The 20,484-nt window shown below is 42.5% G+C and overlaps 2 protein-coding genes across 2 annotated transcripts in view; one reads left to right on the top strand and one right to left on the bottom strand.

Annotated features, from left to right (window-relative positions):
- The window catches only part of LOC111967910 (cdc42 effector protein 1), a 22,212-nt gene extending 18,416 nt beyond the window's left edge, over nucleotides 1-3,796 (top strand). Inside the window, exon 3 of the mRNA XM_023993352.1 lies at nucleotides 1,628-3,796. Within this exon, the coding sequence (XP_023849120.1) occupies nucleotides 1,628-2,385 (758 nt within the window). The 3' untranslated portion in view covers nucleotides 2,386-3,796. The remainder of the gene's footprint in view (nucleotides 1-1,627) is intronic.
- On the bottom strand, nucleotides 3,772-20,484 carry sh3bp1 (SH3-domain binding protein 1). Its single transcript, XM_023993351.2, has 18 exons — nucleotides 20,214-20,484; nucleotides 17,009-17,051; nucleotides 16,766-16,870; nucleotides 16,595-16,671; nucleotides 16,391-16,502; nucleotides 14,028-14,104; nucleotides 13,776-13,863; nucleotides 13,606-13,674; nucleotides 13,410-13,500; nucleotides 13,129-13,265; nucleotides 12,862-12,970; nucleotides 12,658-12,739; nucleotides 12,471-12,551; nucleotides 9,182-9,295; nucleotides 8,735-8,832; nucleotides 8,316-8,478; nucleotides 7,875-8,230; nucleotides 3,772-5,608 (listed from the first exon to the last, which is right to left on the bottom strand). Exons 1-18 carry the CDS (start codon nucleotides 20,258-20,260, stop codon nucleotides 5,352-5,354), a joined length of 2,106 nt encoding a protein of 701 aa, XP_023849119.1. The 5' UTR covers nucleotides 20,261-20,484; the 3' UTR covers nucleotides 3,772-5,351.

Here is a 20,484-nt window from a genome sequence, read left to right as displayed (position 1 = left end):
GGCCTAGCCAGTCTCCAGACCTGAACCAATAGAAAATCTTTGAGGGAGCTGAAAGTCCGTATTGCCCAGCGCCAGCACCGAAACCTGAAGGATCTGGAGAAGGTCTGTATGGAGGAGTGGGCCAAAATCCTGCTGCAGTGTGTGCAAACCTGGTCAAGAACTACAGGAAACGTTTGATCTGTGTATTTGCAAACAGAGGTTTCTGTACCAAATATTAAGATCTGCTTTTCTGATGTATAAATACTTATGTCATGGCAATAAAATGCAAATTAATTACTTAAAAATTATACAATGTGATTTTCTGGATTTTTGTTTTAGATTCCGTCTCTCACAGTTGAAGTGTACCTATGATAAAAATTACAGACCTCTACATGCGTTGTAAGTAGGAAAACCTGCAAAATCGTCAGTGTATCAAATACTTGTTCTCCCCACTGTAAGTATTCAACCTTCTGTGTCAATACATGTTAGAATCACCTTTGGCAGTGACTATAGCTGTGAGTCTTTCTGGGTAAGTCTCTAAGAGCTTTCCACACCTGGATTGTGCAACATTTTCTCATTATTCTCAATTTATTTTTTCAAACTGTCAAATTGGTTGTTGATCATTGTCAGACAACCATTTTCAGGTCTTGCCATAGTTTTTCAAGCAGATTTAAGTCAAAACTGTAACTCGCCAACTCAGCAACATTCACTGCCTTCTTAGTAAGCAAATTCAGCGCAGAGTTGGCCTTGTGTTTTGGGTTATTGTTCTGCTTAAAGGTGAATTAATCTCCTAGTGTCTGGTGGAAAATAGACTGAACCAGGTTTTTCTATAGGATCCTGTGCTTATTTCCATTCCATTTCTTTTTTATCCTGAAAAACTCCCCAGTCCTTAACAATTACAAGCACACCCATAAAATGATGCAGCCACCACTGTGTTTGAAAATATGGAGTGTGGCACTCCATAATGTGTTTTATTGGATTTGCCCCAAACATAACACTTTGTATTCAGGACAAAGAGTTAATTGCTTTGCTACATTTTCTGCTGTATTTAGTGCCTTGTTGCAAACAGGTTTTGGAATATTTGTGTTCTGTACAGGCTTCCTTCTTTTCACTCTATCAATTAGGTTAGTATTGTGGAGTAACTACAAGGTTGTTGATCCATCCTCAGTTTTCTCCTATCGTAGCCATTAAACTCTGTAACTGTTTTAAAGTCACCATTGGCCTTGTGGAAGTGGTTTCCTTATTCTCCGGCAACTGAGTTAAGAAGGACATCTGTAACTTTTTGTAGTGACTGGGTGTATTGATACACAATCCAATGTGTAATTAAATCTACCAATAGGTGCCCTTCTTTGCGAAGCATTTGAAAACTTTGTGGTTGAATCTTTTTTTGAAATTCACTGCTCGAATGAGGGACCTTACAGATAATTGTATGAGTGGGGTACAAAGATTAAAAAATCATGTTAACTATTATTGAACACAGTGAGTCCATGAAAATGATTATGTGACTTGTTAAAAACATGTTTATTTAATGTTAAAACTAGGGTGCCAACTGAAATTCCATTTATTATTTAACTTTTTTAAGTTTGTCAAAATCTAAATCACAATACAGAATGTTATGCCTAAACTCCCTGTCTCTGCTCCACCTCAGGTCTGGAGTCAGGTTTTGTCACTCTGCCCCGCCTCTCCCGCTCAGCGGAGCGTCAGTCGCAGCAGGGAGGCTCTAACTCCTGTACCCCCAACACCCACGGCGGCTCGCTCACCGACGTCTCTGCCCTCCTGTCCTCCTCCGCTGACCCGACCCTGACCTCTGACCCCAGTCACATGACCCGGTTCGACTCCTTGTCCTCCATGGCATCCTTCACATTCGACCTGGGGCCCTCCCTCATGAGTGAGGTGTTCGGTTTGATTGACAGCCCTAATGGCCACCCAGAGCCCAGCCACGCCTGGGAGGCAGAAGAGGCGAAAGAGCCAAGCGGCTCTGCGTTTGGGTTTGCGACCAATGAAGGCTCGGAGATGGACTCGGAGATGGATGCCACCACTGCCTCATTGGTGGATTCTCTGCTTCGAGAGGACTGTAGTAGCAGTAGGAAGAGTCCATATGGGATGGAGTGGGAAGAGGAGGAAGAGGAGGCTAGGAGAATGGAGGTGAATGGAGGTGAGCAGCATCTTAAAGGGGCAGTGCCTGATTTAGTTATGGGCTCCCCCTCTAGACAGAGGCCTGCTATGGAGAGTGAGAGGTTCCAGGGTTCCACTGATGTGCTGGGGGTGCTCTATGGGGTTGGAGGGCTCCTGAAGGGGCAGCAGAGGATGGATCTGGAGGGAAAGGTGACCATGTGCCAGACCATGAAGAAAACCCCTTACATCTGCATTACACCCGATGAGGAAGAGGAGGAAATCAAAGTCTGAACTACAATGACAGCCTCAATTGTGTTTAACCAGAATTACCTATAACAGATGTCCCACTGGGCACACACTGGTTGAATCAACGTTGTTTCCATGTCATTTCAATAAAATTACATTGAACCAACATGAAATAGACGTTGAATTGACGTCTGTGCCCAGTGGGTTGTGATTATTGGTTAATTCCTTGTAAAGTCTTTTGTTTAAAGAAACTGGCTCTATTGACCTGACTCAGCTTTGAACCCTTCTTCATAATTTTCAAATATTCCTTTCAGAAATGTAATGTTATGTCGTCAGGAGACTCACTTAAAGACTTTGATTGTTCCCAAATTCTCCCAAATGTAATGGAAAGTATGTTTGTTGAAAGACTCATTGAAAGATTATGGATGCTGAAAGTTCCCCAAGCAAACATGCTGTACGGAAGGAGCTAGAACAGGCTAATAATAGCTAACTACATGTCCTTTTAAAAGAGGTCACTGGAACCAGTGGCGAACAAAGAAATAAAGAGATGGGGTAGAAAGTGTGAGAATGTACCAGAGAAAGTGGTCGGACACAGAGGAGTTACCATGGAAACCATAGGAGGTTGGTGGCACATTAATTGGGGAGAACGGGCTCGTGGTAATGACTGAAGTGGAATGGTATCAAATACATTAAACACGTGGTTTTTCCAGGTATTTGATGCCATCCACTTGTGCCGTTCCGGCCATTATTATTAGCTGTTCTCCCCTCAGCAGCCTCCTGTGATGGAAACACTAAAGACATTGCTCAACATTGTGTAAGTCTGTTAACAGCTGGTTAAATATATACTGTGTGGACTTCCTGAGAAAAATGCTCAGTGTGACTTCATATAACTATTCAAGGCAAAAGGCAGGACACGAAGACAAAGCAGTAGCGGTTTCAACCCGACTTCATCTTTCCCTCACCACCAACCAGTCCCATGGGAAACAAACTACGCCAAGAGAGAGATCTTAACTCTTAGCACGTGACGTTAACTTCAGGAAAACAGTCCTCTTTTGCCTGAAGATTACACCCAAGACAAACACTTCATTTTTGCTTATTCTACAGATGCAGTATGAAGCACAAACCATGAGAAATTCACTCAGAAATGAAATAGAAGATCATTTTGTACAATGTAATAATCACAAGTATAATGTTGTTACAGTATGTTTGTTAATTCACATATTTACATCATACCCCATTTAGACATGTTTCCCAAATTCATTATGGGTCTAGCTAACTCTCATCTTGCTTTTCGATAGGATAGTCACCTGCTTGTCTGCTATTGTGTCAACCAATGGTTGAATCCTATTTTTAGACTATATTAAGAAAAACAATGTCCCCCATCCGCATAAATGTGCTGCTATTGATACCAATGATATTTCTATAATGATAAATGAAATAAAATGTTTTTAATAAGCATGGGCATTAATATTTTATTTACATGTCTGAAAACATTCATACAACTGTGATACAAAACATGCACTAAATAAATCACAACATATAATGCATGTATGGTAGCTCTCAAACTACAAAGCACTTTTTCTCTAAGAGTTGAACTGACTGCAAAAGCACAATACATCTCTGGTATTGATATGCAACCCAAAGCAGGTTACTCCAAATGTCAGGTTACAGTCAACATTTGTACCTAAAGCGTAAGAACCCTTCTTTACACAGGCTTAGATAATACACTACATGACCAAAAGTATGTGGACACCTGCCTCTCATTCCAAAATCATGGGCATTAATATGGAGTTGGTCCCCCCTTTGCTGCTATAACAGCCTTCACTCTTCTGGGAAGGCTTTTCACTAGATGTAACATTGCTGCAGGGACTTGCTTCCACTCAGCCACAAGAGAGTTAGTGAGGTCAGGCACCGATGTTGGGCGATTAGGCCTGGCTTGCAGTCGGCGGTCCAATTCAGCCAGTCAAGTTCTTCCACACCGATCTCGACAAACCATTTCTGTATGGACCTCGCTTTGTGCACGGGGAAATTGTCATACTGAAACAGGAAAGAACCTTCCCCAAACTGTTGCCACAAAGTTGGAAGCACAGAATCATCTAGAATGTCATTGTATGCAGCAGCATTAAGATTTCCCTTCACTGGAACTAAGGGGCATAGCCTGAACCATATTATTCCTCCTCCACCCAACTTTACAGTTGGCACTATGCATTCGGGCAGGTAGCGTTCTCCTGCCATCCGCCAAACCCAGATTTGTCTGTTGGACTAACAAATGGTGAAGAGTGATTCATCGCTCCAGAGAAAGCGTTTCCACTGCTCCAGAGTCCAATGGCGGCGAGCTTTACATCACTCTAGTCGACACTTGGCATTGCACATGGTAGTCTTAGACTTGTGTGTGACTGCTCGGCCATGGAAACCCATTTCATGAAGCTCCCGACCAGCAGTTATTGTGCTGACGTTGCTTCCAGAGGCAGTTTGTAACTCTGTAGTGAGTGTTGCAACCAAGGACAGACGATTTTGATGCGTTACGCGCTTCAGCACTCAGTGGTCACATTCTGTGAGCTTCGTGGCTGAGCCGTTGTTGCTCCTAGATGTTTCCACTTCACAATAACATCACTTACAGTTGACCGGGCAGCTCTAGCAGGGCAGAAATTTGACGAACTGACTTGTTGAAAAGGTGGAATCCGATGCCACGTTGAAAGTCAATGAGCTCTTCAGTAAGGCCATTCTACTGCCAATGTTTGTCAATGGAGATTGCATGGCTGTGGGCTCGATTTTATACACCCTGTCAGTATTATTATTATTTTTTTCTTCACCTTTATTTAACCAGGTAGGCCAGTTGAGAACAAGTTCTCATTTACAAATGCGACCTGGCCAAGATAAGGCAAAGCAGTGCAACAAAAACAACAACACAGAGTTACACATAAACAAATGGGTGGCTGAAATAGCCAAATCCACTAATTTGAAGGGGTCCACATACTTTTGTATACAGTATATAGTGTATCTCTACCCCCTCACTGCGCTATAGAGGTCACCTGTTTTCTTTCCAATACTGGGGGCTTGGGAGGTGGGATTTGGGGGGGCCTAATTGCACCCTTTTTGCTTAGGGTCTTCTTCAGGACCGGAGCTAGGGGCTTGGGTGCAGGTAGTAGCTGGGTTTTGGGTGCCTCTGCTGGTGCTAGAGGTGTTGGGACCCTGGGTTTGGAGTATGTAACGGTCACCTGCTCTTTACTCTGGATGGGCGGCATGTGTTGAAGGAAAGATTTCCTCGCTGTGAAAAGAGAAAAAGGAGAAAGGGGTGTTGAGGATACGTTTAGAATACGTCTTTTTGGGACTATAGATGTGTATTATTATATTACAGTATTTGGGGTATGTATTTACAGTGCCTTTGGAAAGTATTTAGACCCCTTGACATTTTGCACATTTTGTTATGTTACAGCCTTATTCTAAAATGGATTAAATAAAAACATTTCCTCATAAACCTACACACAATACCCCATAATAACAAAACAGGTTTGTAGACATTTTTGCAAATGTATTAAAAACAAAAAACTGAAATACCTTATTTGCATAAGTATTCAGACTCTTTATTATGAGACTCGAAATTGAGCTCAGGTGCATCCTGTTTCCATTAATCATCCTTGAGATTTTTGTTCAACTTGATTGGAGTCCACCTGTGGTAAATTCAATTGATTGGAAATCATTTGGAAAGGCACACACCTGTCTATATAAGGTCTCACAGTTGTCAGTGCATGTCAGAGCAAAAACCAAGCCATGAGGTTGAAGGAATTCTCCGTAGAGCTCTGAGACAGGATTGTGTCGAGGCACAGATCTGGTGAAGGATACCAAAACATTTCTGAAGGTCCTCGAGAACACAGTGGCCTCAATCATTCTTAAATGGAAGAAGTTTGGAACCACCAAGACTCTTCTTAGAGCTGGCCGCTTGGCCAAACTGAGCAATCGGAGGAGAAGGGACTTGGTCAGGGAGGTGACCAAGAACCTGATGGTTGAGAACCTTCCAAAAGGACAACCATCTCAATCAGGGCTTTATGGTAGAGTGGGCAGACAGAAGCCACTCCTCAGTAAAATGCAACACATGTTTTTGTTAACCTTTATTTTACTAGGCAAGTTAGTTAAGAACAAATTCTTATTTACAATGACGGCCTACCCCAGCCAACGCTGGGCCAATTGTGCACCGCCCTAACGGACTCCCAGTCACGGCCAGATGTGATGCAGGCTGGATTTGAACCAGGGACTGCAGTGACACCTCTTACACTGAGATTAAGTGCCTTAGACCGCTGTGCCAATCGGGAGCCCCTCCAGGCACGTGACAACCTGCTGGCACCTAAAGGATTCTCAGACTATAAGAAACAAGATTCTCTGGAAACCAAGATTGAACTCTTTGGCCTGAATGCCAAGCGTTACGTCTATAGGAAAGCTGGCACCATCCCTATGGTGAAGCATGGTGATGGCATCATGCTGTGGGGATGTTTTTCAGCGGCAGGACTGGGAGACTAGTCAGGATCGAGGCAAAGATGAACGGAGCAAAGTACAGAGAGATCCTTGATAAGAACCTGCTCCAGAGTGCTCAGGACCTCAGACTGGGGCGAAGGTTCACCTTCCAACAGGACAACGACTCTAAGCACACAGCCAAAAAACGCAGGATTGGCTTCGGGACAAGTCTCTCAATGTCCTTGAGTGGCCCAGCCAGAGTCCGGGCTTGAACCCGATCTAACATCTCTGGAGAGACCTGAAAATAGCTGTGCAGTAACTCTCCCCATCCAACAGACAGAGCTTGAGAGGATCTGCAGAGAAGAATGGGATTAACTCCCCAAATACAGGTGTGCCAAGCTTGTAGTATCATACCCAACAAGACTTGAGGCTGTAATCGCTGCCAAAGGCGCTTCAACAAAGTACTGACTAAAGCATCTGAATACTTATGTAAATGTGATATTTCAGTTTTTTTTTTTATACATTTGCAAAATGTCTAAAAACCTGTTTTTGCTTTGTCATTATGGGGTATTGTGTGTAGATTGATGACGAAAAAAAATGATTTAATCAATTTTATAATAGGACTGTAACCTAACAAAATGTGGAAAAAGTCAAGGGGTCTGATTACTTTTCAAAGGCACTGTATATCTACTTGAAACTAGAACTGTGGGTTGTGGTAGTGCAACAGTTTTGTATCAGGACAGTTTTGTCATTAGAAGACGTTGGTTATTTTAGCCACTGCTGCCGGGGATCGTGGCTTCCTTGTACTAAAGTGGGGCAGTGGTTTGTCACATGCTGGGTGGACTATGATGCAACATGAGTGCTCTGAGGGACTTTAGTATCGTCTAAGTAAGTATTGTCTTCACTACTGTCTAAGCATTAGATATCGTTAGCTAGCTAGCACGAGTTATGTGCTTTACATTTGAGTAATTTAGCAGATGCTCATATTCAGAGTGACTTACAGTGAGTGCATACATTTGAATACTTTTTCATACTAGTCCCCCGTGGGAATCGAAAACACAACTCCGTCGTGGGCGGCCACCTACGTTTGTATGGTAAGGTGATCTTCAGTATAGCTCTGGGGGAGTCCGGTGGGGCCTCTAGGATGGGTTCTAGTGAGCCCGATTCAGGGCTCTGCTTCTGGGTCGGACTGCAGACAGACACTGGTGGTGGGGAGGGAACCGGGGTTGGGCCAGGTGCCAGTTTGGGGCTGGGTAGTGAGGATGGGTTTTGGACCAGTGTCGGGCTTGGGACAGGGGACGGGCTCTGGGTATGGACTGGGGTAGGGTTAAGTGAGGTTGAGCATGGTGGGTCTGAGTCAGGGTTCCCCCAGGTGGTGGTTCTACGACCAATGGAGCCTGACTTAATGATGAAAAAACCTCCACTGTCCTGAGATGTTGAGCTGTGGAGGAGACGGTCGGTGTTAGATAACACTCTGTTATAATAGAAAGTGAACATACATCCTGTTCAGTCTGTGCCTGTAGTACCTGATTGTTTTACAGAGAGAAGAATGAGAAGAGGAAGAGGACGCGCATGATGAAGAGGAGGAGGTAATTCTGGCAAGGTTCTCTTTCCCAGACTCTGAAGTTTGAGGTTCTAACATTTTCAAATCTGGGACCCCAGGAAGCTCAGGAATCTCAAAGTCCACCTCTGGAAAGGAACACAACAATGGCCTACTTTGAGAAACCGTGTTCCATAAAAAATACATAGACCTACCTAACATAGTGAGACAAAAATAAGTGAATTAATACAAATACTATCCAAAGGTCATAAGGGGTTCAAGCAGCCCTCTCAGTTATCTAGTAACTAACTTCCACACATTTCATGCAAATCAACTCATCACTAAAAAGACTCCCACTGCTCCTCACTCGAACACACAAACATCACATTGAATGTGGTACTGTACCTTCTGGAAACAGGCTGCTGGAGTGTTGTATGAGAGGCTCAACCACCGCCACCACCTGGACGGAGGAGGCAGATGCCATGTCCAACAGCGCTGCCTCCCTGAAAAAGAGGGAGAGAGGTTGATGGAGAGATGTGAAGAGAAAAATGTATGATGGTACAGAATTGGACGGGGGAGAGGGAGATTGAAAGGAAGAAAGAGAAGCGGGATGAGGGGTGAGAGATGAGAAAGTGAGACAGAAAGAGAGGGAGAGAGAGAAAGAAAGACACATAGGTTAAAGTCAAGTACTAAAAAACACAGAGACATAGCTAAACAGACATAATCAGATTAATAACAATCATGTAACAATAGAAAGTGACACCAGGAACAACATTGAGACATAGGGCTATTATGACAGACTAATAGAGTGGTTCAGTTTCCTCTCTCTGTCAGTACGTTAGTAGTACCCACCCCTCCATGCGAGGCCACAGCAGGTTGGGACCCAGTACTATGGCAATGTTACTGGGACTCATCCTGTTGACCGCCTGCTGCTCTGACAGACACGACAGGAACTGTACCAGGTACCTAATAGGGGGGGGGGGGGGGGAAAGAGAGAGAGAGAGAGCGAGAGGGGAGGGAGGGAAGGAGAAGCACATACAATGGCGTGTATTCATCAAATCAAATAAAAGTTTATTTGTCACATGCGCCGAATACAACAGGTGTAGACCGTGAAATGCTTACTTACAATCCCTTAACCAACAATGCAGTTCAAGAAATAGAGTTAAGAAAATACTTACTAAATAAACTAAAGTAAAAACATTTTATCAAAATGAAAAAGTAACACAAGAAAATTACATAACAATAATGTGGTTATATACAGGGTGTACCGGTACCGAGTCAGTGTGTGGAGGTACAGGTAAATCGAGGTAATTTGTAAAGTGACTATGCATAGATAATAAACAGTGAGTAGAAGCAGTGTAAAAACAGAGAGGGGGGGGGGGGTGTCCATTTGATTAATTGTTCAGCAGTGTTATGGCTTGGGGGTAGAAGCTGTTAAGGAGCCTTTAGGTTCTAGACTTGGCGCTCCGGTACCGCTTGCCGCGCGGTAGCAGAGAGAACAGTCTATGACTTGGGTGACTGGAGTCTTTGACCATTTTTGGGGCCTTCCTCTGACACTGCATAGTATATAGGTCCTGGATGTCAGGAAGCTTGGCCCCATTGATGTACTGGGCCGTATGCACTACCCTCTGTAGCGCCTTACGGTCAGATGCCGAGCAGTTGCCATACCAGGTGGTGATGCAACCGGTCAGGATGCTCTCGATGGTGCAGCTGTATAACTTTTTGAGGCTCTGGGGACCCATGCCAAGTCTTTTCAGTCTCCTGAGGGGGAAAATGTGTTGTCGTGCCCTCTTCACAAATGTCTTGGCGTGTTTGGACCATGATAGTTCGTTGGTGATGTGGACACCAAGGAACTTGAAACTCTCGACCCGCTCCACTTCTGGCATGAGGGTGTTGATTTGAGCCATGACCAGCCTTTCAAAATCTTTCAAAGCACTTTATGGCTACTGACGTGAATGCTACGGAGCGGTAATCATGTAAACAGGTTACCTTCGCTTCCTTGGGCACAGGGACTATGGTGGTATGTTTGAAACATGTAAGTATTACTGACTCGGTCAGGGAGAGGTTGAAAATGTCAGTGAAGACACTTGCCAATTGGTTAGCGCATGCTATGAGTACACGTCCTGGTCATCCGTCTGACCCTGCGGCTTTGTGAATCTTGACCTGTCTGAAGTAATCGTTGTCTCTAATTGGGGATCATATTTAAGTAGTGTTTGTTCCCACCTGTGTTTGTGGGATATTGAATTTTGTGTTTTGAGTTTGTGCACGTAGCATCTCGTTAGTCACGGTTCGTATTTTATTGTTTATTGTTTTGTTTGCTAAGTTTCACTTTATAATAAATATGTGGAACTCTACATCCGCTGCGCCTTGGTCCGTCTATACACACGACCGTGACAGGTTTACCTACTAGTCAGCGAATTCTTACAAAGCACCCCGCCCTCCTCCCCGTTTTTCTCTCTTTTCTTCACGCTGATGACAGGGATATATTTCGAGTCTGACTCATTACAGAAAGAAATCGCTGTTCTGATGTCCAGAAGCTCTTTTCAGTCATAAGAGACGGTAATAGCAACATTATGTAGAAAATGAGTTATAAACAATATGAAAAAACAAACAAAATAGCACAGTTGGTTAGCAGCCCGTAAAATGGCAGCCATCCCTTCCGGCGCCATTATTATCATGGATGCCAAGGGAAGCCAGGCTTCCCAAAAAGATGTACTAAGAAAAAAAGAAAAAAAGAATTTATCTTTTGTCTCTCTGTGTTACATACATTTCCTTCAATTCTGATTCTGTCTGGTCAAAAAGAGTATGACATTGTTGCTGCCCAGAGCATTGAATGCAAGGGAAGCCAGCGAGCATTTGGCCTTCCTTGATAAAAAAATATAAAATAATGGCCAACCAGCGTTGAGCTAAACTGAGTGAACTCAGTTGTGAATGGTCCTGGCACACCAAAAAAAGTGTCAAGGGAAGCCAGTTTGGATTTGGCTTCAGACCAACCACATTGCATCAGAAGGCAAACGTCATTGACAAAAAAAAACGTTAATTGTTGCATCTCGCTGTGTCATTGTCCTCTGGTGGCTAGCAAGCTAAAATTGTCCCTTGCCTAAATTAGCCATGGATGGAGATAGGGATTTGGACTTGTGGTTTTACTTAATTCTCCGTACTGGCCAATGATTATAACGGCAATTCGGATCCAACCATACATTCATGCATTGTGCCCCTGGCCTGAGAGGATGGAAGTTCAACATGTAGCTAGATGTAGTAGGCTAATGTTAACTAGCTTGCCTGGCGCATCATTGCCCATTAAAGGAAGTTAGGCTAGCGGGCAAAAAATGTTGCCAGGTAGCCTAGGACAACAAAACTAAAAGCGTGTACTAATTGACAGAGTCATAGACCGTTTAGAAAACATGAGGACTGCATTGGCGTTTCTCTACAAGTAGGGTGAGTCAACATATTTTCTACTTGCACACACACACACACACACACACACACACACACACACACACACACACACACACACACACACACACACACACACACACACACACACACACACACACACACACACACACAGAGAAATCAGTACCATGGACAGCCACATCATATTTAGCTTACATTGGTTGGACTAAATAATTTGGGGCATTTTTAGCTTAGGTTATTAGATGATGCTGAAATGTTGAAGTTGAAATTGTGCTGGAATAGTGAAGGCAGCTCCTGTTTTCTTTTCGACAACTCTCCGTGGTTCTAAATTAATAGTTGTTTAGTAGTCCGACAATGTCAGAAACATTAACTTGCTTGACCATGCTGTAGGTCATGTAACTGTTTGTTACATGCAATATGTTTTGTGGACTTCACCGGACAGATGTTGCTCTCCGGGTTTTGTAATGAAACAAATGTGTGGTTGAATTAGTTCTGCCACTGTGTCTTCTTATTGTCTCGACCTTAGGCCTATATATCACGGTGCCAAGGCATATGAACTAGCAGGTTATAGAGCAAGCAACGCAATTATCACAACACATAGTTGTAATATGGCTAGGGAGATATTCACAATCATACACCCTGCATCATTCTTGAGTTTTTACAACTTCACACAGGAATCGGTCAAGATCCGAGAGAGCTATGGGTTACAGAGATATGGACATACCGGAGGTTGTTGTAGTTTTCTGATGGTAACTTCTTCAGCACAATTTTAAACTGCTCAAGTTTGTCTGTCAATTCTTTCTCCCTAAATAAAGAGGGGAACAGAGAGACATTTGTAGAGCAGAAATTAGAGGGGAGCGAAATCATGTAAAGACACTATGTATTGTATGCTTTTAAGATGTAGACCTTACCCTGCTGCTTGAAACCAATCATTGTAGAGTTCAAAGGTCATGAGTGGTTCAGGCAGCTCTCTCAGGTAGCTTTTCAAAGCCCCTACATGGATAAAAGAGAAAATGCTGCTTAGTGCCTATGTTTTGCTTAACTGTCAAGTAAAGACATTTGAAACTTGAAAACCTTGAATAAGGGGTACTGTCAACAGGGACGGTCTCTCTGACCTGCGACTGCATGAGGGTCAGTGAATTCACTGTGGTTCACGACCCCTCCATCCAGACTGCTCTTCAGTCTCTTCACTACCGAGGCTGCTGCTGCCAGACGAAACAAACCCTGGGAGAGAGATGAAGGGAGAGAGAGATAGACAGATTTTATCCAAGAGGGCAAACATTATCGTAGACTGGCTACAGAGTCCTTTCACCTGCTCAGTTAATTCATAATATCCCATTCACATGTATACCATGTAGTAGATTAATAATCCCAGTCCTCACCTCCTCTCTCATGCCGGTGTGCAGCAGCATGTGAACACACTCCTGGATGGGAACAGCGATCTCCCTGCCGCTGTTGTACAGATGAGTCAGCAGGGGCTCCCCGTATACCTTCCCCTTATAGTTATTTTCCTGGGAGTCTGTGTTAACACATACTGGTGACACACTGGACAAATCCTAGGCAAGTGGGTGCTACACATTGGATAGGGGGTTTACCCATGTACACTAAGTATGGCCTGGGTATTGTAATTGCAAATACACATACATACATACACCCTATTCACCTGTTTGACTGTGGTTGTCTTTCAGCTCACTGATGTTTCGTTCGAGGAAATCATGGGAATTCTTATGATGTTCTGCTTGTAGTTCCAGCAGCTAAGGAGAGAGCACAACCCAGACACTTATCAATTATAATTCCTAATAGCTAATAGCACATGATAATTAACGGAAGTACAGCTTGAAGGAGTAGGCCACACTTACACGAATGAAGTAGTTGGCATAGGCCTCTTCTTTAGTGGCAAAGTGATACAGATCTGCAGAGTATTGGTCCTGCAGAGAATGTACAGCCACACAAAAAGTTAATACTGGATGTTAGAGGCTGAAACTACTGCATAAAACAACAAAGTTTCTGAAACAGTAACATCCAACACCTTGATGCTCTCCAGTTTCCTCCAGGCCTCCTCCACCTCCTCTTTCAGCCCATCCTGTTTTGCCTGAGGTCCTGTACTAGCCTGGGACCTGAAGGGACAAAGTCATTCATGATCAGAAGCCATAAAAAGTAAAAGGAAGGACACAATGGAGATACTGACTAAAGGTAGTTATTATATATGTATAAATGAACTGTGTACTGTTTGGAGCATATAGGGTCTGTCAAATACAAACACAGAGAATGTGTGACCCACTTGTTGCGTGCATTGTGCCAGTCCATTGTGAGTTTGGCAAACTGCTTCTTGTTTTTGAGAATCTCTGGAAGGTCTTCCTACAGATAGTATTTATATGTCATTAAATCTCTCACTACAAGCTTCACTAAAGCTCCAGTAGATTACTAAGAAAGGCTCATCCTTTGTTTAAAAATGGCCTTTTGGCCTTTATACAGATTACAACTTCTCATTTTTGGTTAATTGAAAATGAAACCTTGTTCAAAGTATCACTCCTGCAAAGCTGGTTACAATTCCAATATTACCTACCAGAAAATACAGAACAAATATTACAACCAATATTATGGTTCAACTCAAATATACTGATTGATAAAAAAAACATTATGGATTTTTTAAAATGGTATTATATTTATTAAAGATATTATGAATAGGAACGGTGTAGTTATGTCACATATGCAGCTATCGAAAATATATGGAAATGTTTTCTCAATCCGAGTTATACTGATTGCAGCATTACCTCAAAAATGTATGAGTCAAGTGGAAGGGGGAGAAGGTAGGGAATTGTCTGTCTGCCATACTGTATATTAAAGACCAAAATTGGCTGAAAAAGGTGGGTATAAATAGAAAAATATACCCGTTTCATTTGAGGACAAAAATATTGACAGCTGCGCCATACATGTTGCAAAAATATCTGGGAAGAGATTTTCGATGTACCGATTCCATGCACATGGTGTATGAATTGATATACAAAACAACGCTTCATTCAACATTGAGTTTTTCAATTAAAATGATTATACAAAATTCTTGCCACCAAAAGAATGTTATATATATGGGACATACAACAATCTCAGCTCTGCAGATTTTGCTGTGAAAAAACAGAACCCTTAGATCATTTATTCTGGTATTGTCCCCATCTAGCTTGTTTCTGGTATTGTCCCCATCTAGCTTGTTTCTGTTATTGTCCCCATCTAGCTTGTTTCTGGTATTTGTCCATCTAGCTTGTTTCTGGTATTGTCCCCCATCTAGCTTGCTTTCTGGTATTGTCCCCATCTAGCTTGTTTCTGTATTGTCCCCATCCTAGCTATTCGTTTCTTGCTGTCATTGTCCCCATCTAGCTTGTTTCTGGTTATTGTCCCACACTCACCAGCTTGTTTCTGGTCTCTGTCGCCCCCACATCTAGCTTGTTTCTGTATTGTCCACCATCTCACCATGTACAGTCTCGCTTCATCTTTGTTTTGGTCCACACCTACACACTCACAATCTAGCCTGTATTTTACTGGCTATTGTCCCCATCTAGCTTGTTTCTGGTATTGTCCCCCATCTAGCTTGTTTCTGTATTGTCCCCATCTAGCTTGTTATTGGTTATTGTCCCCATCTAGCTTGTTTCTGGTATTGTCCCCATCTAGCTTGTTTCTGGTATTGTCCCCATCTTGCTTGTTTCTGGATTTGTCCCCATCTAGCTTGATTATCGGTATTGTCCCCATCTAGCTTGTTTCTGGATAATGCCCCATCTATTAGTTGTTTTGGTATTGTCCCATCTAGCTTGTTCGGTATTGTCCCCATCTAGCTTGTTTCTGGTATTGTCCCCATCTAGCTTGTTTCTGGTATTGTCCCCATCTAGCTTGTTTCTTGGTATTGTCCCCATCTAGCTTGTTTCTTGGTATTGTCCCCATCTAGCTTGTTTCTTGTATTGTCCCCATTCTAGGCTTGTTTCTGGTATTGTCCCCATCTAGCTTGTTTCTGGTATTGTCCCCATCTAGCTTGTTTCTGGTTATTGTCCCCATCTAGCTTGTTTCTCTGGTATTGTCCCCATCTAGCTTGTTTCTGGTATTGTCCCCATCTAGCTTGTTTCTGGTATTGTCCCCATCTAGCTTGTTTCTGGTATTGTCCCCATCTAGCTTGTTTCTGGCTGAAAAATCACAACATTCTTTTAAAATGATCCCCACAAATAGCAGTTGGGAAATTTGGAAAGCCATAGTCAATCAATCAACAATATAATAATACTCTTAGGAAAAATGTTCCTCTTTAACTCGCAATCTGTGGATACTATGCGATTAGAAAGGTTCAAAATGAATGTAAAATCACCGCACAGTTGAAAAATACATGGCACGTGGATATCAAAAGAGGATGTCTACAGAGATAGGTGGGACGGGCTGGGAGTAGCCCAAAATGTAATGTGTATAATCAAAAAACAATATCTTTGTTGTGTAATTACTGTGTGTAAAATGTATATGTAACAAAAAAAGTGTAAAACACTAAAATATAAAACAAAGTTGCTGTTGTCCTCCGAAGAGGGGGGGTGGGGCAATAAACTTTTTAAAATAATAATATATATTTTTTAAAGTATTCATATGTAATACTACATAATCACAAACTTCAATTGTTACCTCACTGAGTTTATTGAGAGGTTCCAAAACCTCCTTCTCCAGCTTCAGCTCAAAGTCAGACAGTGTTGCGGCCAGATGACTCTCCATGAAGCAACACATCTCCAATACTTTCCTATCAAAGAGGAAATAGACTAATTGATTAATTGATGAATGTTCAACTGATCATTTGGATGATTGAATACATGGTTTGGTTACTTAAAGTACCTGATAGAAGAGTCTGGATCAAAGTCTTTAAAGCTCTCAGCCATGCTAACAGAGAGCAGCATGAGAGGGAGTTTTTTCTGGAGACAGAGCGAGAGAATTTTATACTGATAATCATAATAGAGTGATTTCAAGTCAAGGGTCAGGGATGAAAGGTGAAAGAGTAGACTTTACCATTCTTCTCTCTGTGTCCAGCCCGAGTTGACTCTGCAGACAGCCKAGCAGCTTCTTGTGAATAACCTGCGCTGCCTTCTTGGCTGGCTCCACCCGCTGCTCCACCTTAGACCAATGAAAATGACAGATATTGAGCGTATCTTATGTTCACACTGAGCTAGGTACAAATGTATTCACTGAGAAATCTTTTCACGTAGTGAAATGAGCCACCACTGTCCCCCTTTATCATCAGCCTTGACTCACCATAACCAGATCTTCTGTGAGAAGATCTGTGGCATCCTGTGACCTATTAATAAGAATAAAAAAGGCTTTCAGGCAATATATATGGTACAGTGTGTTGCAGTCTTATTTGGCAATGTTCTTGGTAAGTGGAGTGTGCCAATACAGTATATTTTGCATTATGCTTCTTTGACTAGAATACTGACATTACACAAAATAAAAAAAGACAGTAAGGCACATTTCCGCATATGACCAAATGCAACATTTTTGCTTAACATTTCATACATAGATCTTTGTGCTTTTACGAAGAAAGAAAACATTTAGGCTATGAGGACATTTATATTCATAGCCTATGAGGACATTTATATTCATAGCCACATCCGTCGTAAAAATAAATAGATGACAATAGTGGTCATGTCGACTCCGTGTATTTTCCCCCCAACTCCTATGACTGATTGGTGGTGCASTCTGCTAAGGTTGTGAGTTCTAATCCCACACGGGGCAGATATTTTTTGTTTTCAAATCCTTTATTTACAATATTCATCCCTTGCCCACATACTTCTAATTCTGATAAGTGAAAGCATACCTGTGAGAGAGGTTGCCCTGGTAGTAGTTGTATGTTTTTATACAATATCCAAGAGCAATCTGTGAGTTCATTTYACCATTGGAAAAAGAGCTGCTGCGTAAATACTGCAACGCGGGTTGGATTCATTTTCAAGGTGATGATTACACTGTTCCTACCAACACAATACTACATTAGAAAGATTATATTTTCTGTCCAGAGCTGTATTTGCTCACAATGCACATCATTTTATGATAAAAGCGTGCCAGTGGACTGGTAAGTATGCTTTCGTGAGAAAAAGTTGGGATCAAGTGCAGCTATGTTTACTCATCCCCCAAATCAATATTTATGAGGAATTCCCTCCAACCCACAACTTCTCACTTGAATGCGTTTTATAAAAATTGGATAGCGGTTGGGCAAATGTTGAAATTAGGGTTGAGAGTTATCCTTTAAAGTTAGAGAATGGAGGCTACTGCTGTGAGCTGAAACCAGGCCAGAGAAGGGGGGGGGGGGCTGTTATAGGGGACTTACAGGTGGGGATGAGAGAGAGAGTGAGTGAGTGACAGGCAGAGAGAGAGAGATAAAGAGTGAGAGAAACAGAGAGGGAGAGAGAGAGAAAGAGAAAGAGACAGCGAGAAAGAGAGAGAGAGAGAGAGAGAGAGAGAGAGAGAGAGAGAGAGAGAGAGAGAGAGAGAGAGAGAGAGAGAGAGAATGAAAGAATGGCAATGAAGTTTCAGCAGCATCTGATAGAGAGCAGTGTTACAGCAGTGAAACAGCTGCAGTGTAGCCGTGAAGCCCAAGCATTTTCTAACCGTTTTTTTCTTCTTCAACTAAACAAAAGCCCATAGGTGTCTTTCTGTCTGTGTGTGATTTTTTTTATAGTTAAGGTTACATTCAGTTATTCTGAACAAAGTGAGAATAGTGTAGGTAGGGGCTCCTTTACTGTGGTTAGAGCTCTGTTCTGGTGCAGCCGCCCTGTTAGTTACCAGGGATTATTAATAGCCTGAAACACGTCAGTGGCATGGAGGCCTGCAAACACACAACTTCCATGGTCTGTTGCAACCTGCTGCAGACACGCTCAGCTATCAGCCAGGGTAGCGTGGGTATCAACAACCCGACGTGGGTGTCCAATTACACATTTTTGCTGATCTGAAGCATAATTCACGTACATACACATGTACAGATTGGCTTTTGTACATGGGACATTACTGGATCAAATGACATTCAGGGGCACAGTTAACGCTTTAAGGTATAGGGGAATCTCAAATAAAATTGTATTTGTCACAAGTTTCATAAACAACAGGTGTAGACTAACAGTGAAATGCTTACTTACAGGCCCCTCCCAACAAGAGAGAAAAATAATAACATGAGGAATAAATACACAATGATTAACGATAACTTGGCTATATACACAGGGTACCAGTACCGAGTCGATGTGCAGGGGTACGATGTAATTGAGGTAGATATGAATTTTGTGGGCGGGGATGTGCCCTCAAGTTAACAATTTAACCCCCCAGAGTCATGTATTTAGAGAGTTGGGCATTATCAATCAAATGTATTTATAGAGCCCTTTTTACAACAGCAGTTGTCACAAAGTGATATACAGAAACCGAGCCTAAAACTCCAGAGAGCAAGCAGTGCAGATGTAGAGGCACGTTGGCTAGGAAAAACTCCCTAGAAAGGCAGGAACCTAGGAAGAAACCTAGAGGACCAGGCTCTGAGGTGTGGCCAGTRGTTTTCTGGCTAATGTATTTATTGTACATGACAATTCAACATTCTATGGCAGCCATGTTAGCTCCCCATTAACATGACATGGCAAATATTTAAACAATGCTATGTAACTGAATYTCTAGAATTAGAAGAATATTCTAAATTCGAAAAGTTGGCCGAACTCTCTTAAATATATGGCTCTGCTGTGTCATTGTGTCACAGGCCACACACAAAGTAAGACATGATGCACGTAATCTCGCCGTGACACCATTCAAAATAATTATTCATTGTTATGACTGTTCTCTCACTCATTAAGATGAAACATTACAGTCATCCACTATTTGCACTACACCATGCAACCCTGTCTGCTTCACTCTTCCTCCTACATTCATACCAACAGTGGCATGATGATCATGGACTCTGTGGTTGTCCTCAGACACCAAAGATACTCTGTCCTTTGCAGAAGTCAGATGACTCTACCACAGGAGGCTGCTGAGGAGAGGACGGCTCATAATAATGGCCGGAACGGAGCAAATGGAATGGCATCCATGTGTTTGATGTATTTGACACCATTCCCCTGATTCTGCTCCAGCCATTACCACGAGCTCATCCTCCCCAATTAAGGTCCCACCAACCTCCTGTGGACTCTACCAAACAGGCTCCCCACTCACCAAAAGCTTGTCTAAAGGTTCTCCTTTCACCCACAGATGCTCATGATGAAAATAACTAAGATTAGAACGTAGAATCYGACTTTAGAGTTTAGATTGTCACAAAACTTGATAGCATTGGTTAGAAGTACAGTATCTCACCATTTATTCTCCATTCTATGCAGTTAGTTCCAAGTTCTTTGAAAATAACTATTGTATTAGAACTGAAAAGAAATAGGCTATTGTATTTTCACAAATGTATACCCCCAAACAAAACAAAAAGTCCAAAATGGCACATGAAAGTACTTACTTCCCCACAGAGCCAAGCTGCTTCAAGAGGTTGAAAGATTTCAGCATGGTTGCATAGGAGTCAGCCCGCCTCTTACAAATTATCCCTCTGTCTTGACTCCAGCCAGGTCCTCAGTCATGTGTCGCCAAGTGTCTGTATTATTTTGTTGAGCAGACACCACTGCAAGTGGTTTTCTTCAGTGTGTGTTGTTAGTGTGATGTTCTGTCATCCAGCAGTATTCGTTCTTGTTTTGAAAATGTGCTCTGTGACTGTGTTCAACCGCCACTCAGTC

This window comes from Salvelinus sp. IW2-2015, linkage group LG8 (assembly GCF_002910315.2).
Source record: "Salvelinus sp. IW2-2015 linkage group LG8, ASM291031v2, whole genome shotgun sequence".
Classification (NCBI taxonomy): Eukaryota; Metazoa; Chordata; class Actinopteri; order Salmoniformes; family Salmonidae; genus Salvelinus; species Salvelinus sp. IW2-2015.
Note: the sequence above shows the minus strand (reverse complement) of the source record. Positions and strands in the feature narration are given on the sequence as shown.